At 39.5% G+C, this 21,450-nt stretch overlaps 2 protein-coding genes across 2 annotated transcripts; one reads left to right on the forward strand and one right to left on the reverse strand.

Moving 5' to 3' along the window:
* Nucleotides 1-6,583: 6,583 nt before the first annotated feature.
* Nucleotides 6,584-15,746, reverse strand: LOC124152733. Its single transcript, XM_048389842.1, has 6 exons — nucleotides 15,198-15,746; nucleotides 12,532-12,615; nucleotides 10,375-11,773; nucleotides 9,126-9,291; nucleotides 8,035-8,137; nucleotides 6,584-7,497 (listed from the first exon to the last, which is right to left on the reverse strand). Exons 2-6 carry the CDS (start codon nucleotides 12,536-12,538, stop codon nucleotides 6,584-6,586), a joined length of 2,589 nt encoding a protein of 862 aa, XP_048245799.1. The 5' UTR covers nucleotides 12,539-12,615; nucleotides 15,198-15,746.
* A 769-nt stretch (nucleotides 15,747-16,515) lies between these two features.
* LOC125377041 (proline-rich receptor-like protein kinase PERK2) lies at nucleotides 16,516-17,666 on the forward strand. Its single transcript, XM_048389843.1, has 3 exons — nucleotides 16,516-16,703; nucleotides 17,000-17,053; nucleotides 17,365-17,666. The coding sequence occupies exons 1-3, from the start codon at nucleotides 16,565-16,567 to the stop codon at nucleotides 17,664-17,666; spliced, it is 495 nt and encodes a 164-aa protein (XP_048245800.1). The 5' UTR covers nucleotides 16,516-16,564.
* The last annotated feature ends 3,784 nt before the right edge of the window (nucleotides 17,667-21,450 follow it).

The raw sequence follows: 21,450 nt of genomic DNA on the forward strand, positions 1-21,450 counted from the left end.
AGGGTAATTTAAATCATTTGAATTGAACACACGGTAATTATTTAAAGATTCATTCATTTATCTACACTTTGATTGCAAACATGCAATAAAATATAAAAATGACAACAGATGCACAAGAATTACTTTGCTTCCACGAACCCGATTACCTGTAATATTAATTTGCAGAAGGTCTAAACGTTATTATATTACATTTTATACTTTTTTCATATACACTATATCGTTAGATTATTTCAAGTGCTACATGGTCTAACCTAACTATAATAATAAATTCACTGGTGTACTTAATCAATAATGCCTAATCTAAAATTTTGATTATATTCAAAGTTCATTAACGATTTAATAGATGAAAACTGCCATTTTCTAACCTTTCCGAAATTCAAAGAGATTTATGATGTAAATATCAATTTTCTCGAATTCTTAGGAATAATAAGTTCTGTATCAACAAATCTCCAATCTGTGTCGAAAGATTGACAGAAGACTGAACACTCCCTCTTCCACCCAATTTATTTCATCTACTGAAAGGAGATAAGTCACGTTATTTATACACAAAATTAATTGAGATACACTGAAGCAAAAAGCAACATATCAGAAAATGGGAACACGAACTGCACACACATTTAAACGATGCATGGCTAAAATACAACATGATCCCATTTAGATACACAGAGCAAATCCAATCAGTGGTTTTGATACAAACTCTTACACAACATCCTACCAACCAACAATTTGTTTACAAAATGAGTTATGTTAACAATGAAACATGTGACTATTGTCAACAACGAAACATGTGACTATTGTAAATCAGAATTAGGAACAAAAACATATGTGTTTTGGGAATGTAGAAAAATTCGTCCACTTTTGACATACTTGGAAAGTTAGTTTCTTGAAAATCGTTCTTCGTTTCCCGAAAAATAATAATCACCCTTTAAATATTATAGTTATATTTGTTAAAAAAACTCATTTACGAAAATAAACAGCAAAAACTGCCAACTTTCCAAAATATTCAACTTCAACTGTCAGAATACTATAATGTTACAAAATGTGCAGCTGTCATATGTTTTTCATGTAATTGTGACAATTATCTACATGCAATAAAAATGTCAAGGAGAAAAAAAGATTATATTCAAAGCAATTAACAACTCAGAATGCAATTGAAAAACGGAAAATAGGAATATAATTTAAGAACATACAATATATCAAGTGAACATGTCTTACCTTTAAATAACCAAGAGAAGCAGCTACTAGTGGCCAGTCATTCGATGTATTTCAGCAGTGAGGTACCCCGAATAAAGGATTGTTATTTTATATACCACCGATGCTCTTAGTGGTTATGAGGGCGGTCGGGTAGCCTTGTGGTTAAAGCGTTCGCTCGTCACGCCGAAGAGTGAGTGAGTATGGTTTTACGCCGCCTTTAGCAATGTTCCAGCAATATCACGGCGGGGGAAAACCAGAAATGGGCTTCATACAGTGTACCCATGTCGGGAATCGAACCCGGGTCTTCGGCGTGAAGCGTTCGCTCGCCACGCCGAAGACCCGGGTTCGATTCCCGACATGGGTATAATGTGTGAAGCCCATTTCTGGTGTCCCCCGCCGTGATATTGCTGGAATATTGCTAAAAGCGGCGTAAAACCATACTTACTCACTTAGTGGTTATGATATGGTCGCACGTTCAGTTATCAGTTATTTAAACAAGACTTACAATGATGCTAATCTAACGTACTGACCATCTTAATTTAGAGATTACCTTTGGCAGAAATGACTAAAATTACATAACAGTTTTCTGGGTGAGGTGAGGTGAAATGGGGTTTAACGTCACGTCCAAGATTATTGCACTTATATAGCGACGCGCATGCACGTGTGTGTACTAGTATGTGCTGCTTGTACTAGTCCGGACTGATGCCCACTGAGATACCATGCTGCAGTTTAACATGAATACCCCACTCAGACACAGTATACTCACTCCAAGCCGACCAGTTTTAGCCCCTTAATGCCGAGCGCCAGACAGGGTAACAACACGTACCATCTTTTAACGTCTTTTGGTATGACGCGACAGGGGATGGAACCCTGGACCTTCCGCTCTCCGGGCGGACGCTCCACCACGAGATCAAGGAGGCGGTCTAGTTTTCTGGGAGAGCGTGTTGTCACAGAGTAATGTTTACTTCTATTTCCGGACAGGTTGGTTGGTTGGTTGGTGTGTTGTTTAACGCCATACTCAGCAATATTCAAGCTATATGTCGGCGGTCTGTAAATAATCGAGTCTGGACCAGACATTCCAGTGATTGATATCATAAGCATCGATCCACGCAATTGGGATCGATGACATGTTTCAACCAAGTCAGCGAGACTGACAACCCGATCCCGTTAATCGCCTCTCACTTCCGAACATGGACTTTTAACGATTAGCACTTAACGCTTGTCAAGTGAAACTTGGAAATGAAGGCAGGCGTATATATCAACACTATGTCATATGGATCCTAATCAACTTAAAACCTGAAAATGAATGCAATCTTATATCAACACCGACTGAGACTTTTAGTAGACAAACTATTAAGAAATATCCACAAAATGTGGCGCTTTATCCTATATCGTATAAAATCAAAATTATTAATAAAAATAGAAAAAAATAAAATAAATATAAATGATGACGTATTTTGGAAGGATGATAGACGCATGAGTTACACGTGATTGCAAAACACAGATTGGTTCATGTCCTTTGTTTATTTTCTCCAAATCATAATATCCGTTGCAGTCTTGAAATAGCACTACAAAGGTAAAGCGACCTGTCATGGCACTAGGGTTACGTTTTCATACTCCTTTTTTCAGCCATCGCTTTGTACATCATATTGGCTACATAATGATGTAAGAAAATCTATAACTATGTTTCATGATACATGCACTTTTAACACACTCCGACAATCCAGCTGCATAACCTTAGCCCATATCAGTGCACTCAGTGTTGGGCAAAGTAGAAACTCGGCCTTCGAGGGCTTCTATCATACACAATAGATACAGTATATAACTATTGTCTTCCATCATTATCCTCATTCAGATGAAGAAAATGACATTTTGTGCCGTAACTAAAATACACTGCCCTACCAACACGTCAGTAGTTATCTATATAAAACGATTTAGATTCAAATTAGACCCCCTTCATATCTTTACAACCCGTGTGGGACCCGTGAAGGTTCCGGGGTAGAATAGGTCTTCAGCAACCCATGCTTGCCGTAAAAGGCGACTATGCTTGTCGTAAAAGGCGACTAACGGGATCGGGTGGTCAGGCTCGCTGACTTGGTTGATGCATGTCATCGATCCCAATTGCGTGGATCGATGTTCATGATGTAAATCACTGGATTGTCTGGTCCAGACTCGATTATTTACAGACCGCCGTCATATGGCTGGAATATTGCTGAGTGCGGCGTTAAACAACAAACCAGCCAACCAATCACAACCCGTGTTGATCCAGGTAACAACAGGCCTTCAGCTACCCATGCTTGCCGTAAGAGGCGACCAACCGGATGGAGTGGTCAGACTCGCTGACTGGGTTGATGCATGTCATCGTATCCCAATTGCGTGGATCGATATCAATCACTGGATAGTTTAGTAGAGACTGGAAAATTTACAGTCCGCCGTCATATGTTTGTTTGTTTATTTGTTGTATAACGCCGCACTCAGTAATTCTCCAGCTATATGACGGCGGTCTGTAAATAACCGAGTCTGGACCAGACAATCCAGTGATTGACATCATGTGCATTGATATTGCTGAGTGCGGCGTTGAATAACATACAAACAAAAATCATATCATCACGGACGGGTTATGTTTCTCAGCATGACCCTGTTGTGCCAGTCTTGATTACTGGCAACTCCATCACACAACGAGTACATTGCTGGCCACAGTTCAAAATCCATTCATTCATGGCCTGTAATTTATTCGTACAATAATAATTACATATGTATATTGTTTGCATGTCCATATGATACTGGTTGCTTTACCTTTTATGAAATCATGAACAAACTCTAATTCTGCAGAAAAAAAGACTCAAAAGTAGGTAAATAAAACGCAATGAAGTGGAAATTGGTTGCTGATATATCATTTAAGAGGTGTGAGTGAGTGAGTATGGTTTTACGCGCCAGTGGTGTGAGATATATAGATGGAAATGTCATTTTCCATTGTATCATATCAATAGTATTTGACGGATAAAAAGTTAATATCTGCTCAGCAATCAAAGGTTTACTATTAGCAGTCGAAGGACACCGTATCATATCAATAGTATTTGACGGATAGAAAGTTAATATCTGCTCAGCAATCAAAGGTTTACTATTAGCAGTCGAAGGACACCGTATCATATCAATAGTATTTGACGGATAGAAAGTTAATATCTGCTCAGCAATCAAAGGTTTACTATGAGCAGTCGAAGGACACCGTATCATATCAATAGTATTTGACGGATAGAAAGATAATATCTGCTCAGCAATCAAAGGTTTACTATTAGCAGTCGAAGGACACCGTATCATACCAATAGTATTTGACGGATAGAAAGTTAATATCTGCTCAGCAATCAAAGGTTTACTATTAGCAGTCGAAGGACACCGTATCATATCAATAGTTTTTGACGGATAGAAAGTTAACATCTGCTCAGCAATCAAAGGTTTACTATTAGCAGTCGAAGGACACCTCTTGGGTGGATATGTAATCTTGCAGCAAACTATTGTTTCAGGTGTATATATTTGTATTTTAGCTTTTTTGTAAATAAAACTATTTTAAGTTTTGTTTCTGTTGGACTATATATATTGTTTTTATCCCATCATTCTATGTCCAGCCCTCTATTGATCAATCACATTCCAAGCTATCCTGTGATTGGCCAAATTCAAACTTTACCTACTTGCTCTGACTAACTCCATGTTGGCACTTTCACTATGCACTGCTTTGGGAGTATTTGTAGATCACCACTAAAGGTTAGTTTATAATTTATCTTTACTTCTAAATAGGATTAAATAGTAATCAAAGATTAGGCATTATAAACAAGCATGAAATACTCACATCCCCCGCCAGTTTGACATGTCGGGTGAGTGAAATGCATTAGCTCCTGTGAACTATGTTCACTGGGCCTTTTTGTAAATGGCCTAATTGCAGCACTAAAAAAAAGTTATTACTGGTGTTGTTTTTCCATCTGCAGTTTATGATAGAATATGTTACTGAATTTGTAATGAGTAAGGATGAGACATATGGACGAACAACTTCTTTATTACAATTAGGAGCGATGGTTTCGGTGTAGGTTCTAAGTAGTATGGTTGACAAGAATATATATTGTTTATACAGTTGAGTAGGTTTAAGATCAGTTACACTGTTTTATTTGTAATGAGTTGTGTTTCTGCATGAAGTTAGTCAGTGAATGCAACAACTGTGTCCATGACACTTTTGGAGGAACATACACTCAAGCAATGCAGAACTTACCGACAAGAAAGGAAATGTATTCAATACTGTGAGATGACATTATGTGTCAAGTTTGATGAAGAAATATAGTACGGTTTTCAAGATCTGCTCCGGAAACGAGGACTACCGCCATTTTCAGTCTAAATCAAAGTCGTTGCCATGGAAACTCGAAAAATAACTGTTTAAAAATCCCACACTATCAAAAGGCACCAGTTCACCACTAGACCTATCTATGTGCCAAGTATGGTGAAGAAATATGGTACGGTTTTCAAGATCTGCTCCAGAAACGAGGACTACCGCCATTTTCAGTCTAAATCAAAGTCGTTGCCATGGGAACTCGAAAAATAACTTTTTTGAAAATCCCAAACTATCAAAAGGCACCAGTTCACCACTAGATCTATCTATCTGCCAAGTTTGGTGAATACATATGGTACGGTTCGCAAGATCTGCTCCGGAAACGAGGACTACCGCCATTTTCAGTCTAAATCAAAGTCGTTGCCATCGAAACTCGAAAAATAATTTTTTTTAAAATCCCAAACTATCAAAAGGCACCAGTTCACCACTAGATCTATCTATCTGCCAAGTTTGGTGAAGAAATATGGTACGGTTCGCAAGATCTGCTCCGGAAACAAAATGTGACGGACGGACGGACGGACGGACGGACGGCACCCATTCCTATATCATAATAAGCATCTAAGAAGTAATTATCATATTTACATATCATGTACATATCATGCGTAAGTAATTATTCCTGCTTTGATGATTATATGATATGTATTATTTCTTAATGTGCATGTACTATATTATCTGTTTCTGTTTCTTATTACAGGGTGTCTATCGTGATTATTCACAAATAAACATAAGCCTCACACCCCGTAGCCGTCTTGGTGTTATCTGTATATATAATGGATAAAGCCACTGAAAACCCGGTTACACTTTGTTTTCGAGTCAACACGTCTTCATAAATGTCCAAGTTCAACTGTTTGTGACCAGGTGTTAATCAAGTTTGAATGGGTGTAAAGCCTGTGATTCAAATCTGTAATCAGTAAAACCATCCCCAGACATTCACAACAGCAGCAGTAGACCTTCACAAGCCTCTCACCTCATGCAATATTGAATAATCAAGTCATTGTTGTTGGAGTTCATGTACAGTCAGTCATCTCCCCCTCCCCCTCCTCCTCCACATCCACCACCTCCACCTCCTCCACATCCACCACCGCCTCCACATCCACCACCGCCTCCACATCCACCTCCGCCTCCTCCTCCACATCCACCTCCGCCTCCTCCTCCACATCCTCCGCCATCATATCCACCACCGTCGCTGCATCCACCACCACCGAACGATGAGCTGCCTGTAAAGTCACTCCCGCCACCGTAGTAACCCCCTCCTCCGCCATAATCATTTGCTCCTGAATCTCCACCATCATCATAGCTTTCACTACAGTCGACAGTAAAACTATCCATTCCCATCATACAAAGGTCTTCAAAATCGTCATCATGACCCGCATCAAACAGATCCACATTGACATCACCTGTCAATTCGTCATCTCCATCATCATGCTCCTTCTCCTCTTCTTCATCCTCTCCACTCTCGCTGTCAGCACCTTGTCCACTTTTCTTTTGTCCGTTCTTGAGCAATGCATGCCTTGCCTTCCTGTCGTCTCTGTATGAGTTCTCCAAATAATGGTTAGATGGACATTCCTGAAGTACCCCAGCTGCAGATAGGAACAGGACATTCTCACAGGCATCTGCCAAATCACGACGACCTAGCTTCCTGCCATAGTTCGGGGACAATGCAGTTTTCCATGCTTTCGATCTTGGCTGACACAGAACATGCAGGACACTGACGGAGAAAGCCAGGGTAACTCGTTCAGCAGCTTCTTGGTATTTGTCCGGGAACGTGACACACTTTCTTCTACACTCCATTCCATCAAGTCGTAAGTAGAACTTCCAGGGAAGGTCCTGACACATGCATGTATTTTTCATGGTCCTGGTGGAGAACTTGTAGAAGTTGATGTTAAGATATCCACAAAGATCCTGTCTCTTCTTCCGACGCTTCGAACAACCTATAGGTTGAAAACAAATATCACTTGGTTTTGGAGATCAACCATGCTAATTCATATATATTTGTTTGAGCGGGCAATGGAGGTCAAGTCGTCTAAGGCGCCGCAGTTTTCTGTTCAGGGCGTTTCAGAAACCTACAAGTATAGTTATAAGTTTAAATCGCCCAGATTCGAGCTGACAGTGTTCATGCCAGCACAAAACCTATACTCGTCAGTTTCACCAATATAGTAAACATCTGAGACCTGCATCGCTTCAGGATTTACTCTGACATCAAGCTGACACACCATGATATAATTGAAATACTCTTTAATGCAGGGTTTAACCCAACTCAGGTCACTCATACAAAGTGGTTTTATTATAATGACTCAATATACACATCCATAGCTCATGGAAATGCAAATTTTAGTCTATTAGAACAGACAATAAGAAAATTCTTCAACCGAAACTTGTACATATGTAATTTTCATAACTTAAGGAAATGAAAAAAACCCACAATTGCAATACGATAAGACTACTTGTATATTGAAGTAGTGACATACTTGAGGCGCTAACCCAGTTGCCAGTAACCAAACCCCAGTCTCCTTTATTGTTCTGTATCAACATCGCTCGTTGCCCTAACTTTGGATTTAAAGATGGCAGGTCCTGAAAATATAACACATGTGAAACGATGTTATCATGAATACGCAAGATTATCTGTATGATCCTTCAATCATTGTAACAAACTCGCACTCATTTATCTCATAATGTGCAGTTGACGCTTGGCACCATAATCATTTAGATGGAATTTGATTTTCTAAGTCGTCTTCAGGCCTGAATTTTGCCATGGTGATGTTTCTGGGTTTGTTAGCACCATACAAGTCCTTGTGGGTTTCATCAAAGTGGTAAGCGTCTGAGACCTGTACCACTTTGGGCTTTCTTCCCCCATAAAGTTAACAACCTGTATCTTTAGCTGTTATGAGCGTCGTTAAACTCACTCACTCATTGTGGAGATTACTGTGTATACAGCGATACCATTCTTTGTACCTTTCTATGTACAAAGAACATTAATAAATACTAACTAATAGGTACTTATTAGTTAACTCATTTGTTTAGTCAGCTGGTATCACTGGAAACGGTGCGGTTCTTCCCCCAAAAAGGTTTTACAGTACTTGTATAAATATGTTTGTTCAACGTCAGGCAACAATCACTTTCTGTTTTATGCAAATTGTGTGAGTGGCCGGTGCTACCGGTAGGGCAGGACCAGACATGCTTACCTTTTCGCGAAAACCTGGTGACATCACTGATTTTCAGCGATCACTAATATAGTTTTCACCGCTATTTTGCCTTTTACAATCAATGGAATCTGTGTAGGCAGCTAGTTGAGACTGGTTAAGCCCTGGTGTTGACGTTTTATAGTTAATAAAAGCCACAAACCCTTTCCATATTCATTATAAATCTCTTCTAAAAGCAAAGACCATTGTAAGTTTCCGACTATACCATTAGCGTGTGTTTATGAATCACTATCAACTAGTGATAATACCAGTTCGCAAAAAAATCACTCAAAGGAACTTATTGTATACCGCAAAATTGTGAATTGAAACGGACATCACTTTTGTCACTAATACGTCAGTTTTGAATAGTGTTAACTTACGGAAGATGAATCGACTGCTTCTGGTGAAGGAAGTTGGTCTGCACCAATGAGATAAGCAAACGAGACCAGTCTTTTCTGGTGATACACAAGAACTGCTGACATCAGCAGATCCGTGGAGTGGACGACTCTGCATACAAACTCTGCAGTGCAACCAGCCGCCGTAAGTCTGGAACGAGGACACAATTGTCTACATTCCGCATTTAGGGTGGGACGGTGTTGGGCTGAAAAACACTTTGACTGAAATAATATAACAATAACACCACGGTTTCAGCATCATATCTAAGTGACTGAGTTAAATTAAAAGTTAGATCGGCTGATTTTCAGCCATATTGCGAGGAAGGCCAACAATGACTCAGGTCGTAGATATGTGACACCTTTAAAGGCACGTGCCATACGTACTAATAGAGTGAGTGAGTGAGCTGAGTTTAATGTTGTGAACAGTATTCGGCGTGTCAGCTTGTTGTGGGAGGAAAGCCCGATGTGATGCAGGTCTTAGGACGTTTTCCTCTTAGATGAGACCTACGAGCACGGGTATGTTGCTGACAAACCTAAAAACATCATTGGTATTCAAGCCCACGTCCATACGTTTCTGGCTTGCATAAGGGACGCAACTCTACAAAGCGAAATGTAGCATCACCCATGCCCCAAAGTACACATACAAGAGAAAGCTCATAGAATTCAAACTGTATCATCAGTGATGGTAGACATCTATTGATATTTATTTACTAGCACAACATATTGTAATTCCTGGGAACACGATACTGTTCAAAGCAACGTTGAACAAAACTTACTCAACAAGGTTTTAGATTACAACTGGTGTTGTGATGTTGCAAAACAACCTTGGTTGTCTTGTGTTCTTGTTAAGATCATACGTGTATCTAAGAGCCCCACCCAACCTCCAGGTAAAGGAGTTGGAGTGAAATTAAAAACAATGCGCACGTTTAATTTTTCCACTGTTGGGATTGGTGCCACAGCTAGTTCCATGACCATATTTGCCCTACTAAATCAAACATTTTGTTGGCCAAACTATTTGGGTGTCACGATGATAGCAACTGCATGGTTTGTTTGAAGTAAAATGCTGTAGAAGTAAATTGTTTTCAGAGAATTCATAGCCAAGAAATTCTAAAAGACAATAACCAGATGCTATAAAATTATATATTTTGGTGAGCTCACTGTTGGTATTCCATTGGTCATTTATGGAAACAAGTCAAATAGTCAGGATAATATTCCTTTAAAAAGAACAACTTACTTGTGTATTGCCATGTGGAACATTGCTGAAACACCTACAGGACGTGGTATTGGCACAGGACCCCATACTTCCTCTCTTGGTAACAAAGGACCCTCCCTATGCGTCTTCCAAGGGCCATTATTCAACTGTAATGTCGTTATAGGACGACTTAACTCTCCTTTACATGTCAAGATTATATCCCATGGTTCCAGTGTTTTCTTAGCAGAAATTGAATATGTATATCCTTCAATGGTCTCAATTGACGACAGGCAGTCAAGCGTTGCCTCTCCCACTTCTATCTCCTTTTTGAAAATCGTGAACCCTGATTTTCCGATCAACTTGAAGTGGATGACATGGTATTTGTTTGTACATATCTTTGCTTGGAAGAGATTAGCCCCCTTCCAAGTCAAAATACATTTGTCAATGTAATTCTTTGTACTCAGTGTTATCTTATTCAACACCACTACTTCGTCTCGTAAAATAGCCACCTCTAACTTTGCTGAACGTGCCCCTGTTGGAAGTCCGTCAATTTCAATGTGCGTGAGTTTCACAAGTACTTCTTCCACACCTAAAGCCTTTGTTTCTCCCTCTGTCAGCTGATACAATTGTCCCTTTTGGTTTTCACCTCTGTACATGGCACCAGGGAAGGAAAAGCTCTCATGAAAAACATTTTTCCAAAGGGAGGATGTCCGCATCGTGGCATTGGTAAGCTTGGAGTTTTGTGATCTGTCGTTGACACTGTCATCATGACTCAGGATCTTACCGAGGAGTCGCTTAGTATCAGATAGATAGGCGACAGGATCCAACTGATGGGTATGCCATACCAGATCAATGTCAAAGGTGGGAGCAAGGAAAGAGTTTGGGTTGCTTTTCAGGAGGAACAGAAACTGTTTATATCTCTTCATGGCAGTTTGCAGGTACGTCCGGTGCTTGTAATGAGGTAGGGATACTTGATAGAAGAACTGTTTTTGCCTTGCTGAAGCTGAGACAAGATCATAACTGATACTGGATACAAGGTCCTTTTCACCCGTTGATCCTTCAGTTTTGGCATGGAAGGGTGTTTCTGGGCACTCCTTATTCCACAGATACTCTGTCATAGATAGGTACTTCTGCCTTTCATAGGAGCCTATCAGTTTGTGGGGAACCAAAACGCCGACCATGGACAAGCAGTCTTTCTGATATGACATTGGAGCCAACATATGACAGTGCCAGACCCACTCAATGTCCAAAGGAGCTGCCAGAACTTCATTTGTGTGTTTGGATGCAAAAGGCAGCCAGTATCGTTCATAACGACCTATTGCTCTCAGGAGAACGGGCCCTTCGTAAAGATGGCCGTGATTGTCCACTAGTTCCAGAAAGCTGAGATGCTTCTCGACTGCTAGTAGAGAAACATCTACATCCATGTCAGTAATGGATTCCACTGAGGAAGAAAAAAGGACCTCTTACAATCGGTTTGTGATTGACTATTTAATATTTTGGAGGGCCGGGAATGTAAAGAATTTGTTCTCGAAAATAATGAAACTGAAACGGATATTGAAATTCATCAAATTGAAATTATGCATAGGGATACTAAATTAATTAAACTGAAAAATACATATGGACATAGAAAATATCACCTTAGTTCATTTTCAAAACAACACAATTTTATCAACCTCCATTGTTCATTTACATTGTGCATATATCCAATCTCATGAAAATCTGACAAACTCTTCATAGGATGTCAGGTCATCTGAACTGATTTATCAGCAATCCAGCGTTGATGCCTCTTAATTCTCAATACGAACATTATGTGAAGCTCTGAATATCTCTAAAAGTTTCTAAAAATTCTACTTGCTCACACGAAGCAGCATATCCGACATCTTTATTCTTAAAATGAACACAAACTGCCAGTTCAGAATGGAAATCAAGTGTAACCGAGCTTGGTTTATATAATGTGTCTCGGTGAAGTAGAAGGAAAGTTTACTTTCGTGAAACCCCCGAGCATGGTATGGGGCTGACAAACCTAGAAACATGATTAGGAAAATTTGCGTGAATATGATTCGTACCCACAATGAAAGGTTTCATTCCCAGTGAACTGTGGCGCAGTAGACAACATGGCCACGCGTGTTCCTTTTACTTGTTGACTATGCCTACTACTCGCGAAATCATATCATTGAATGCAGTACATTAAATACTTACTGTTCATTGATGTTCATTGATGTATTACGTTGGTCTAATCAAATTTCTAGGGAACTTAAAGTATGTCTTCAACCCGTCCTGAATCTGGGGATAAATCATGTGTTCATCATCATCATCATCATCATCATAGTTTTAATCAAGAGCTTAGCAACATTTGTTGTTTCTTTCCCCTCTAAGTAATATTTCCAGTTGGCGGACGTCAGGGTACGCAGCTGGCGGATGTTGGGGTACGCAGACATCAACCAAGCGTCTTCTACCCTGAACCACCCGATCCCTATATCCTATCTTTCGACAAGCATAGTCGCCTCTTATGGCATGCATGGGTTGCTAAGACACTATTCTTACCCAGAACTACCACGGGTTCCCAATTCAAAGTCGCAACTTACGACTAGCCAAGAGGTGCCGGGGACACCATCTATCCCTCATTTTTTTTCGCAATCGTATAGAAATATAGCAATCGAAGTCGGCTATCTAATAACGTTTGTATGTTTGTTGTGTAACACCGAGCGCAGCAATATTACAGCTATATGAAGAGCTATTATCTGGTCACCTATGTTTTACCAATTCCCCGGCAGCAGTAAAATGCTTCCCCGTCCGCATCGCATAATATGACTCTGGAATTGGGATACGATGACATACATATACCAAGTCAGTTAGCGCATAACTCGCTTTCTTTGATATTATAAGGGCGTATCGTCATATTGATCAGCAAAAATAGAATACAGTTTTGTCTTGGAATCAATAAGGCTAATCCAAGTAGATCAAGTAAGATCAAAGTAGGTTGTTTTTACACAGGCACTTCACACCCAGATGTGGGTGTATTCGATCTGCCTACAATAAACAAACACACAAGATAACAGTGATTAATCAATTTATCCTTTTATCAATGTTTTTTTCTACACAACTGATCTTTTCTCTTTTCGTACCCTGCAACATGCATATCACATAAATGCAGTTTAGTTGTCTGAGAAATAAGGGTGGTTGCTGTTTTGAGTATATGAATTGAATTGAATTGTTGCAAAAATAATTTAAAAAAACAAACAAAACACATATTTGCTGTATTCTAAACTACATAAGTGTACATGTTTACTTCAATTGTTTGAGGTTATTATGCCCTGTCCAAATGCAATTTTGCAAGGTTTTTAGAAACGTGATCCGTCTGTTATCCGGAGCACAACTCATATACCAATCAACATTTCTTCGAGAAACTTTGCATACACATGAGGCATACACCGAACTGGTGCCTTGTCATCAAATAAATCACATGATTAAACACCAAGCTATGATACAGAGGAATCATCTTATCATCCACGCAATCTCAAATCTCGAAATGCTTTCACTGGGATACTTCTTTTTATGAAGTTATGAAATAAAACAACTGCAAACTTGAAACTGGGCCATTTAAAATATGTCTTTACAAAAAAAGAAAATCAACTGATCATTCATCTTTTGCTGGGCTGCCACGTGTATATAACATAACACACATTTAACCTCACTTCAAACCTGGATTTAGATTGAATAATTACCCAGGACACAATAAATGCCAAATGGGAACCTTTGTCAGGTAATCTAAGTGATGCTACCGCTAATTGTACCTGTAATAAATTCATTAACTGAGCATCAAGTGAATGACGACAAATACACAAGTGTCGGGTTATACCAGAAAACGTGGATGACAACAAGGGAGTAGTAATCGTATTCCGAAATCCGAAAATGCTTTCACTGCATGGATACTTTTTTTTAGTATTAAACTATAACCATCTGGGTTATTTCCAAATGACGACGGGGCGGTCGGGTAGCCTATTGGTTAAAGCGTTCGCTCGTCACGCCGAAGACCTGGGTTCGATTCCCGACATGGGTACAATGTGTGAAGCCCATTTCTGGTGTCCCCCGCCGTGATATTGCTGGAATATTGCTAAAAGCGGCGTAAAACCATACTCAGTCAGTCAGTCCAAATGACGACATCCGAAGAGCTCCGCCGTTCTTTTTGTCTGTTTGTTTAGGCTGAAGAAATTAATTAACATGCGCCCTTTGTCGAAATCTTTATAGATCACAGTTAACCAATCAGTGTTCAAAAATAAGTAAAACAAATATTGCCTCCAAGTAAATTCAGCTGTCCTTGCAGACGGTAGCCCAGTCTCTTGTCACGCTCAGCTGTGTTGCGTATCATCCGGGTACTCACGGGGAAAAAACAATAACAAAGGCAACAAACAGTCCTGGGGAATTGCTTTAGATCAGTGCCCCTTTAAATAATGTGTTCCTTCACTGAACGTTATGCTAGCGTTTTCTATAGTCAATCCATGTCCTGTCCGTCATGTTTGTTCGTCTAGTGGAGGCTGCCATTGTGCAGTAATTGCCTGGGTCAGTGTTGCGCCAGTGCAGCATACCCAAGGAACCAGGCTGCATTTCAATATCAATTCAATGTATTAAGATTAACTTCAACGAATACATTACCTGCACGATCACGTTAACCTCCCTTTTGTCACTCCGGATAAACAGGGTTTATTCACCTGCACGATCGCTTGTACCTCAATATACGACTATCCAGATAAATAGGGTGTACTATTCATTACTTATAAATATGTCTTTAGTAACTTTGCAATAGTTGAGTATCAGTTGAAATCTATTTACTTCAACACAATATGCCAGTACAACCGCATACTCACGTCTATTGACAGCCTGCCTCCCTGCCTGCATGGTCGAGTAGACAGAATATTTCCGTGTTGTTCCCGCGAAGACCTCTGATTACAGTAACACCAGTTCCTGGACATGTTTCGTGTGGCATAACTTTGTCATTTCACAGAAGACCGCGCAGATGTTTCAGCGTCGGTAACTGCGATGTAGTCTTTACATGAGATAATACATATGAGGAATGTGGTATACTGCCTCCGTATTTAACTGTTCAGCGCACTCTCTTCCACTCCTCCCACAGCCAGATGACCGCGCAGATGTTTCAGCGTCGGTAACTGCGATGAAGTCTTTACATGAGATAATACATATGAGGAATGTGGTATACTGCCTCCGTATTTAACTGTTCAGCACTCTCTCTTCCACTCCTCCCACAGCCTGATGTCGCAATGATCGGGTATTAAGGTCATATGTCATCGAGCTAGGTCATGTCGACATAGCGAGTTCAGTGTGGGACTTAACGAACATATCCAGTGTACCCAGATCAAGTTTCCTTTAGTCTATTGTTTCTGCCCGCTTGCTGACGGTTGTCATGTCAATAGGAATATTGAACTGGGGTGGTCAGGTGCAGTTAAACAGCTAAAGGGAGGTAATCGTTGCTTGGGTGGGTATTTTTGTACATCGACTGTTCAGCTTGCGTTTAAATATAAAGAAGAAGATCTATATAATTAAACTCCTCTTTTAATATTTACATACTATCTGAGATTTGAATTTTATAAAATGTATCAACATATCCACGAATTATCGGAATATAGATACGATTGTATGAAATATTATTCTAAATTGATTAACTGTAGTTATTTTGTGTAATAACTGATTGTTAAAACTGATACTTTGATTGATTGATAAAGAGCATATTTATATAAACTGATGAGCAAAAACAATCTTTCCTCCCAGTTGATTTGATCATATCGTTCATTTCGATTTGAAAATACTCAAGTTAGCATAATCATATCTAACAAATGAACTGTTTGTCTTGTTTGTTTGTTGTTTAACGCCGCAATCAGCAATATTCCAGCTATATCGAGTCTGGACCAGACAATCCAGTGATTGACACCATATAAAGTGAGATTGACCAATCAGAGAGCAGAACTACTGACCCCACATGAGCCCGTATACCGTCAGTGAATATTCAAGTTGGTTGTAACTGACCTAATATGAGACCGTATACCGTTAGTGACAGTCATCTTGGGTTTTCCAACACCCTCTTCACATATTTCACATGAAAATTCTGGTACAGAAATTCGTTATTCGACATATATATAGCTGAAGCTGTTGATGACAGATACAGACAGTGTTTTTTTATCAGCTTAGAGCTCCTTTAGGTAGACCTCTCCGTGACCCAATGGCAACGCCTCCAACAAACACGCCTCCAACAATGACAACGCCTCCAACATCGACGCCTCTAACAGAGACGATGCCCACTCAACCACCTAACACTGGAGCACTGACGATTTCAACAACAATCACGAATAAACTTGCAGGTAATACATTTGTTGTGTCACTGTCTGTGGTTTGTCACAGGTCATACATATATATGATGGTATATGATATGTGTTATAATTTGAGTTTTTTGTTGTTTTTTCTTTTGTGTTTATTTTTTATTGTTTCTTTTTATGTTTACGTTATGTATATCTAGACCTTGATAGCTTAGTCACGATAATCATAGCTCATAGTTATTAGATCATCAGAATATTATACAACTATTGTATCCTTTAATATTAGTTATGAACTATTGTTAATTGTTTATTGTTTGTTTTTGTTTTTTATTCATACCTAGAGCCCCCAACAACAAAAACGACGACTTCCACAACAATCACGGATAAACTTGCAGGTAATACATTTGTTGTGTCACTGTCTGTGGCATTATCTGTATTTTGTGTAGTTTTTGCGACACTCTTTTTAATTTTGTTTTGTTACCGAAAGCGAAAGCAGAAACTTAAATGATAGTATAAATACTGAACTAGAGGAAACAGATTATGCGCTTGTACCTACTAACAAGTAATTATTAATCTAAAACAAAACAAATAAGAAAAAAGAAATTATAGTTTACCTAATTGTTTTGTTTTTTAATTATTTTTTTATATTATTATTTTGAAAAAAGAAAAGAAAAGTGGATTGAAAATGTTTATTATTACTTTCCAGAACTAACAAATGAAGTAATAGGAATCCTTGCCTTAGCAATCACAACAACTATCTCACTCCTTCTAATCTACTTCAATCGCTTCCTGCGACGGTGTCTGAAACCCTCACCTCATGATAGCGAGGCTCCACAAAGACCACGTCACCCTCAACCCTTTCCACCTGATGTTGATGCCGTCTCAATGCAGACCTTAAACCTATCAGAGGACACTAACACTGATGAACATCAATCACCAGAGCAACCCTTCTTCACCTTTTGGACAACTTCTTCCCCAATCAAACAACAACTCATGTGCATCCTCTAAAACTACAGTATTGCAAGTTGTCACTCCCGAGATGTCATCTTCAGCAAGTTCTCCCGTCTCACCACTGATGCACACCTCATCTAGTGACCTCTCTCATGTGCACTCACCTGTCACGCCATCAAGTGATTCTTCTCAAACACCATTGATGCCAGTTGATCGTGATGACACAGTGCAACCCCCCGATACCTTACTCGCTTTCAGGCAAGAGTGAGTGTGAGTGAGTTGGGTTTAACGCCGCTTTTAACAGTATTCCAGTTATATCACGGCGTGTCAGCTTAATGTGGGAGGAAAGCCCGAAGTGATGCAGGTCTCAGACGTTTACCACTTCGGTGAAACCCACGAGCACGGGTATGGTGCTGACAAACCTAGAAACATAATCGGGGCGAACCGGGATTCGAACCCACAATCATAGGTTTCTGGCGTGCCTAAGGGACGCAATTCAGGCAAGAAGGATAATGACGACTTTAACTGAACTTTGTTATAATTTGACATCATTTTATTTGGTTGTTTTCTTTTAGATTTTGTCTATTTTAGAAGCACTGCTTATGTTGCTGCCAATGAAAACCTGCAGAAAGCCAGCAATCTATGGAATATGTATACATTTTGAATAGAAATATTTGCTTTGTCCTGGAAATATCTGTGAGGTTAGTATTTTATGCTCCTGTGCTGAACGGGGGTTGGACAATTATATATATATAGTGTGTTTAAACTCAGTGTTCATGCATAAAGACCTTTTGGGTAGGCTGATTGTTGTAAATTAATTACGGTAATGCCTAGATGATGAGAGAGCGTTGAATATAAGGTTAGCATGAGCTTGCTTCCTGCTATTTCCATCATGAAATCATCTAACACTAACACCATAGTCTTGTGAGAGGTGTTCGACCATGAATACAGATCACTTGCAGGAGGGAAGCCTTCATTTAACAGAATGTTGTCAACAGATGTTTGCATATCGACATACAGTCAACTCCGGTTATAACGAACACGCTTATAACGAACTTATGGATATAACGAACTAACTTTTTAGTCCCGACTATATGCTGTAGTTAAGCTGTACATATGCTTATAACGAATTACGGTTATAACGAACTAAAATTAGTAGTCCCTTTGAGTTCGTTATAACCGTAGTTTACTGTACATGTCTTGCCAAGCGGCATAACAATACACGATGAGTTCTGGTGTTTTATCAAACATGACATTAGTATTCAACAAAATTCGTCTACACAAAAACGTTTTTCCACTGCACGTACCTCCAATAATTGAAATCGTGGTAGGTGTGGAGAAAGGGAGTAAACACTCTGTATCCATGTTGACTAACAAGCGGTTACAGTGCAAATGTAAAACCTACCTAGTTTACACCTGAGGTGCGGTCGGGTAGCCTAGTGGTTAAAGCGTTCGCTCGTCACGCCGAAGACCCGGGTTCGATTCCCGACATGGGTACAATGTGTGAAGCCCATTTCTGGTGTCCCCCGCCGTGATATTGCTGGAATATTGCTAAACTCACTCACTCACTCACTCACTCACTCACTCACTCACTCACTCACTCACTCACTCACTCACTCACTCACTCACTACACCAACAATTAAGCTGCACTTGGTACAATGTTTCCCTGTTGTCTCTGTCGTCTTGCATGACGACGGAGATTATTTCTAGCCTCATCTCGCTCTTGACGTAAATGTTCAAATTTAAAAATAAATGTTATCAGCTGTGTGTTTCGAATGAAAATGCGTTTGATACTCGCGTCACGTGTGTTCGGATGAGTGAAGCGTCGTAAAATCCTAAGGTAGTTGTTATTCGGATTAGGTTGCAAAAATCTGCGGTTCTCAGCACGTGTCACAGGTATGCGACCATCAAGTAACATTCTCACTACATCTACGACAGCCTCGATTTGTCCTCTTGTCATATTATGTATATCGTCCAGAGTCTGCTCATGACATCACAAGCTAAAGATGTCATAGATAGAGCAGAAGCCGAGCAGAAAAGAACCAAAGCTATAAAACGGAAAGCTGGAGACAAAATAATTACAACTAAGAACGTACATCGTGAGTGAGTGAGTGAGTTGGGTTTAACGCCGCTTTTAACAGTATTCCAGTTATATCGCGGCGTGTCAGCTTAATGTGGGAGGAAAGCCCGAAGTGATGCAGGTCTCAGACGTTTACCACTTCGGTGAAACCCACGAGCACGGGTATGGTGCTGACAAACCTAGAAACATAAGCGGGGCGAACCGGGATGCGAACCAACAATCATAGGTTTCTGGCGTGCCCAAGGGACGCAACTCTGCACAGCGAATCGCGGCGCCTTAGGCGACTGGGCCACCCGTGCCCCCTCCTTGTAAAAAGTTTTTCACTGTGTTCAGACTGTATTTTTTACCATGTTGCTTCAATGCAGCCCGAAACTTTCCAGGTCCAGAAAAGGCACCTGGTCTACGAGGATTAACATAATACTCCTCCAAGTAGGACTCATTTCTCAACTGCGAGGGCTGTTGCTGTTGTTGTTCAATAGCCATCTTAAACAAACAGTGAGCTCTTTTTTAATGACCGCATTGTTTTATATTAAAACCGCACACACTTGGTCCAATACTTTGTCACAAATCTTATGCACTTAGCAAAAAGGTCGGCTGGCGGATAATTGTGGAGTTGTGTCTCGTCCACAAGCTTGACGTATGTGGGCATCTGGAGTTAGCACTATCTCACATCATATCAGGAATAAGTCACATTAATGTCAACAACTGTTTATTCACAAATACATAAATAGCATATGATACATGAAACAATATAATATAATATAATATAATATAATATAATATAATATAATATAATATAATATAATATAATATAATATAATATAATATAATATAATATAATATAATATAATTTAATATCACATATACAGTAGGCTTGTTTATGTTTGCTTGAGGCCTCGTACGATTTGCAGCATTTTGATAATACGTGTTTTTAAATCTTTGACTAACTCATCAGTCTTAATGTAAGAATCTCTAAAATCTTTACATTGATATTGACACATGATAACTGGTGACACACGATTTAGAGATGAGTCATCTCGAACCAATTGAATATAGTTTCCAATCACGTTGTCTTCATTTACCTCAGAAAAGGCCATATTAACATAATGGTTGACGAGATCTTGCTCAGACATCAGTGCATGTACGAACTTGTTCTGCTTGTTCAAGCATACAACTAAAACAAAATTCAACAGAAAGGCGTCTAATAATTTTACAAAGTTCCAGAGTGTAACACAAAGTTAGTAACGATTCAATATATTGAATTTTGTGCGTTGTGTCCACTTCATCTACTTGAACTTGACGAGTTCGAGATTTCTAAATAATGATTCGTTTAGCCATGTCGATGTCATCGACGATCAACGATCCTTATCACCCTATAAACATTTATCTCTGCCTGGAAACCACTGAGGTGATTGTGCGACAACTGTTTCGTTTAGAGCATCGGGTGAACGGATACATATTTCCACGTGTAGAAATAGGAGCGACCTTCCATTATGCTATTAAAAATTAAAAAAACCCAAGGTTTATCACTCTTGAAATCATTAGCATGTTAATTTAACTCGTTGAACAAGTTTGAAATGCAACACAAATTAAACATACAGTATGTCCCATCTAAGTCAATCGAGATGAAATTTTATTATAGGAAAACGACAGTTCTGTCTGCTCTGGGTGGAAATTTACTAACCTATCAACGTTGTATGTAGACATTGTCAACGTTAAACAACGTGCTGCTAGAGAGCGGTCCAACATCAATATGTCAC

The sequence above is a fragment of the Haliotis rufescens genome, unplaced genomic scaffold, assembly GCF_023055435.1.
Source record: "Haliotis rufescens isolate VD_foot unplaced genomic scaffold, xgHalRufe1.0.p SCAF_8, whole genome shotgun sequence".
NCBI lineage: Eukaryota > Metazoa > Mollusca > Gastropoda > Lepetellida > Haliotidae > Haliotis > Haliotis rufescens.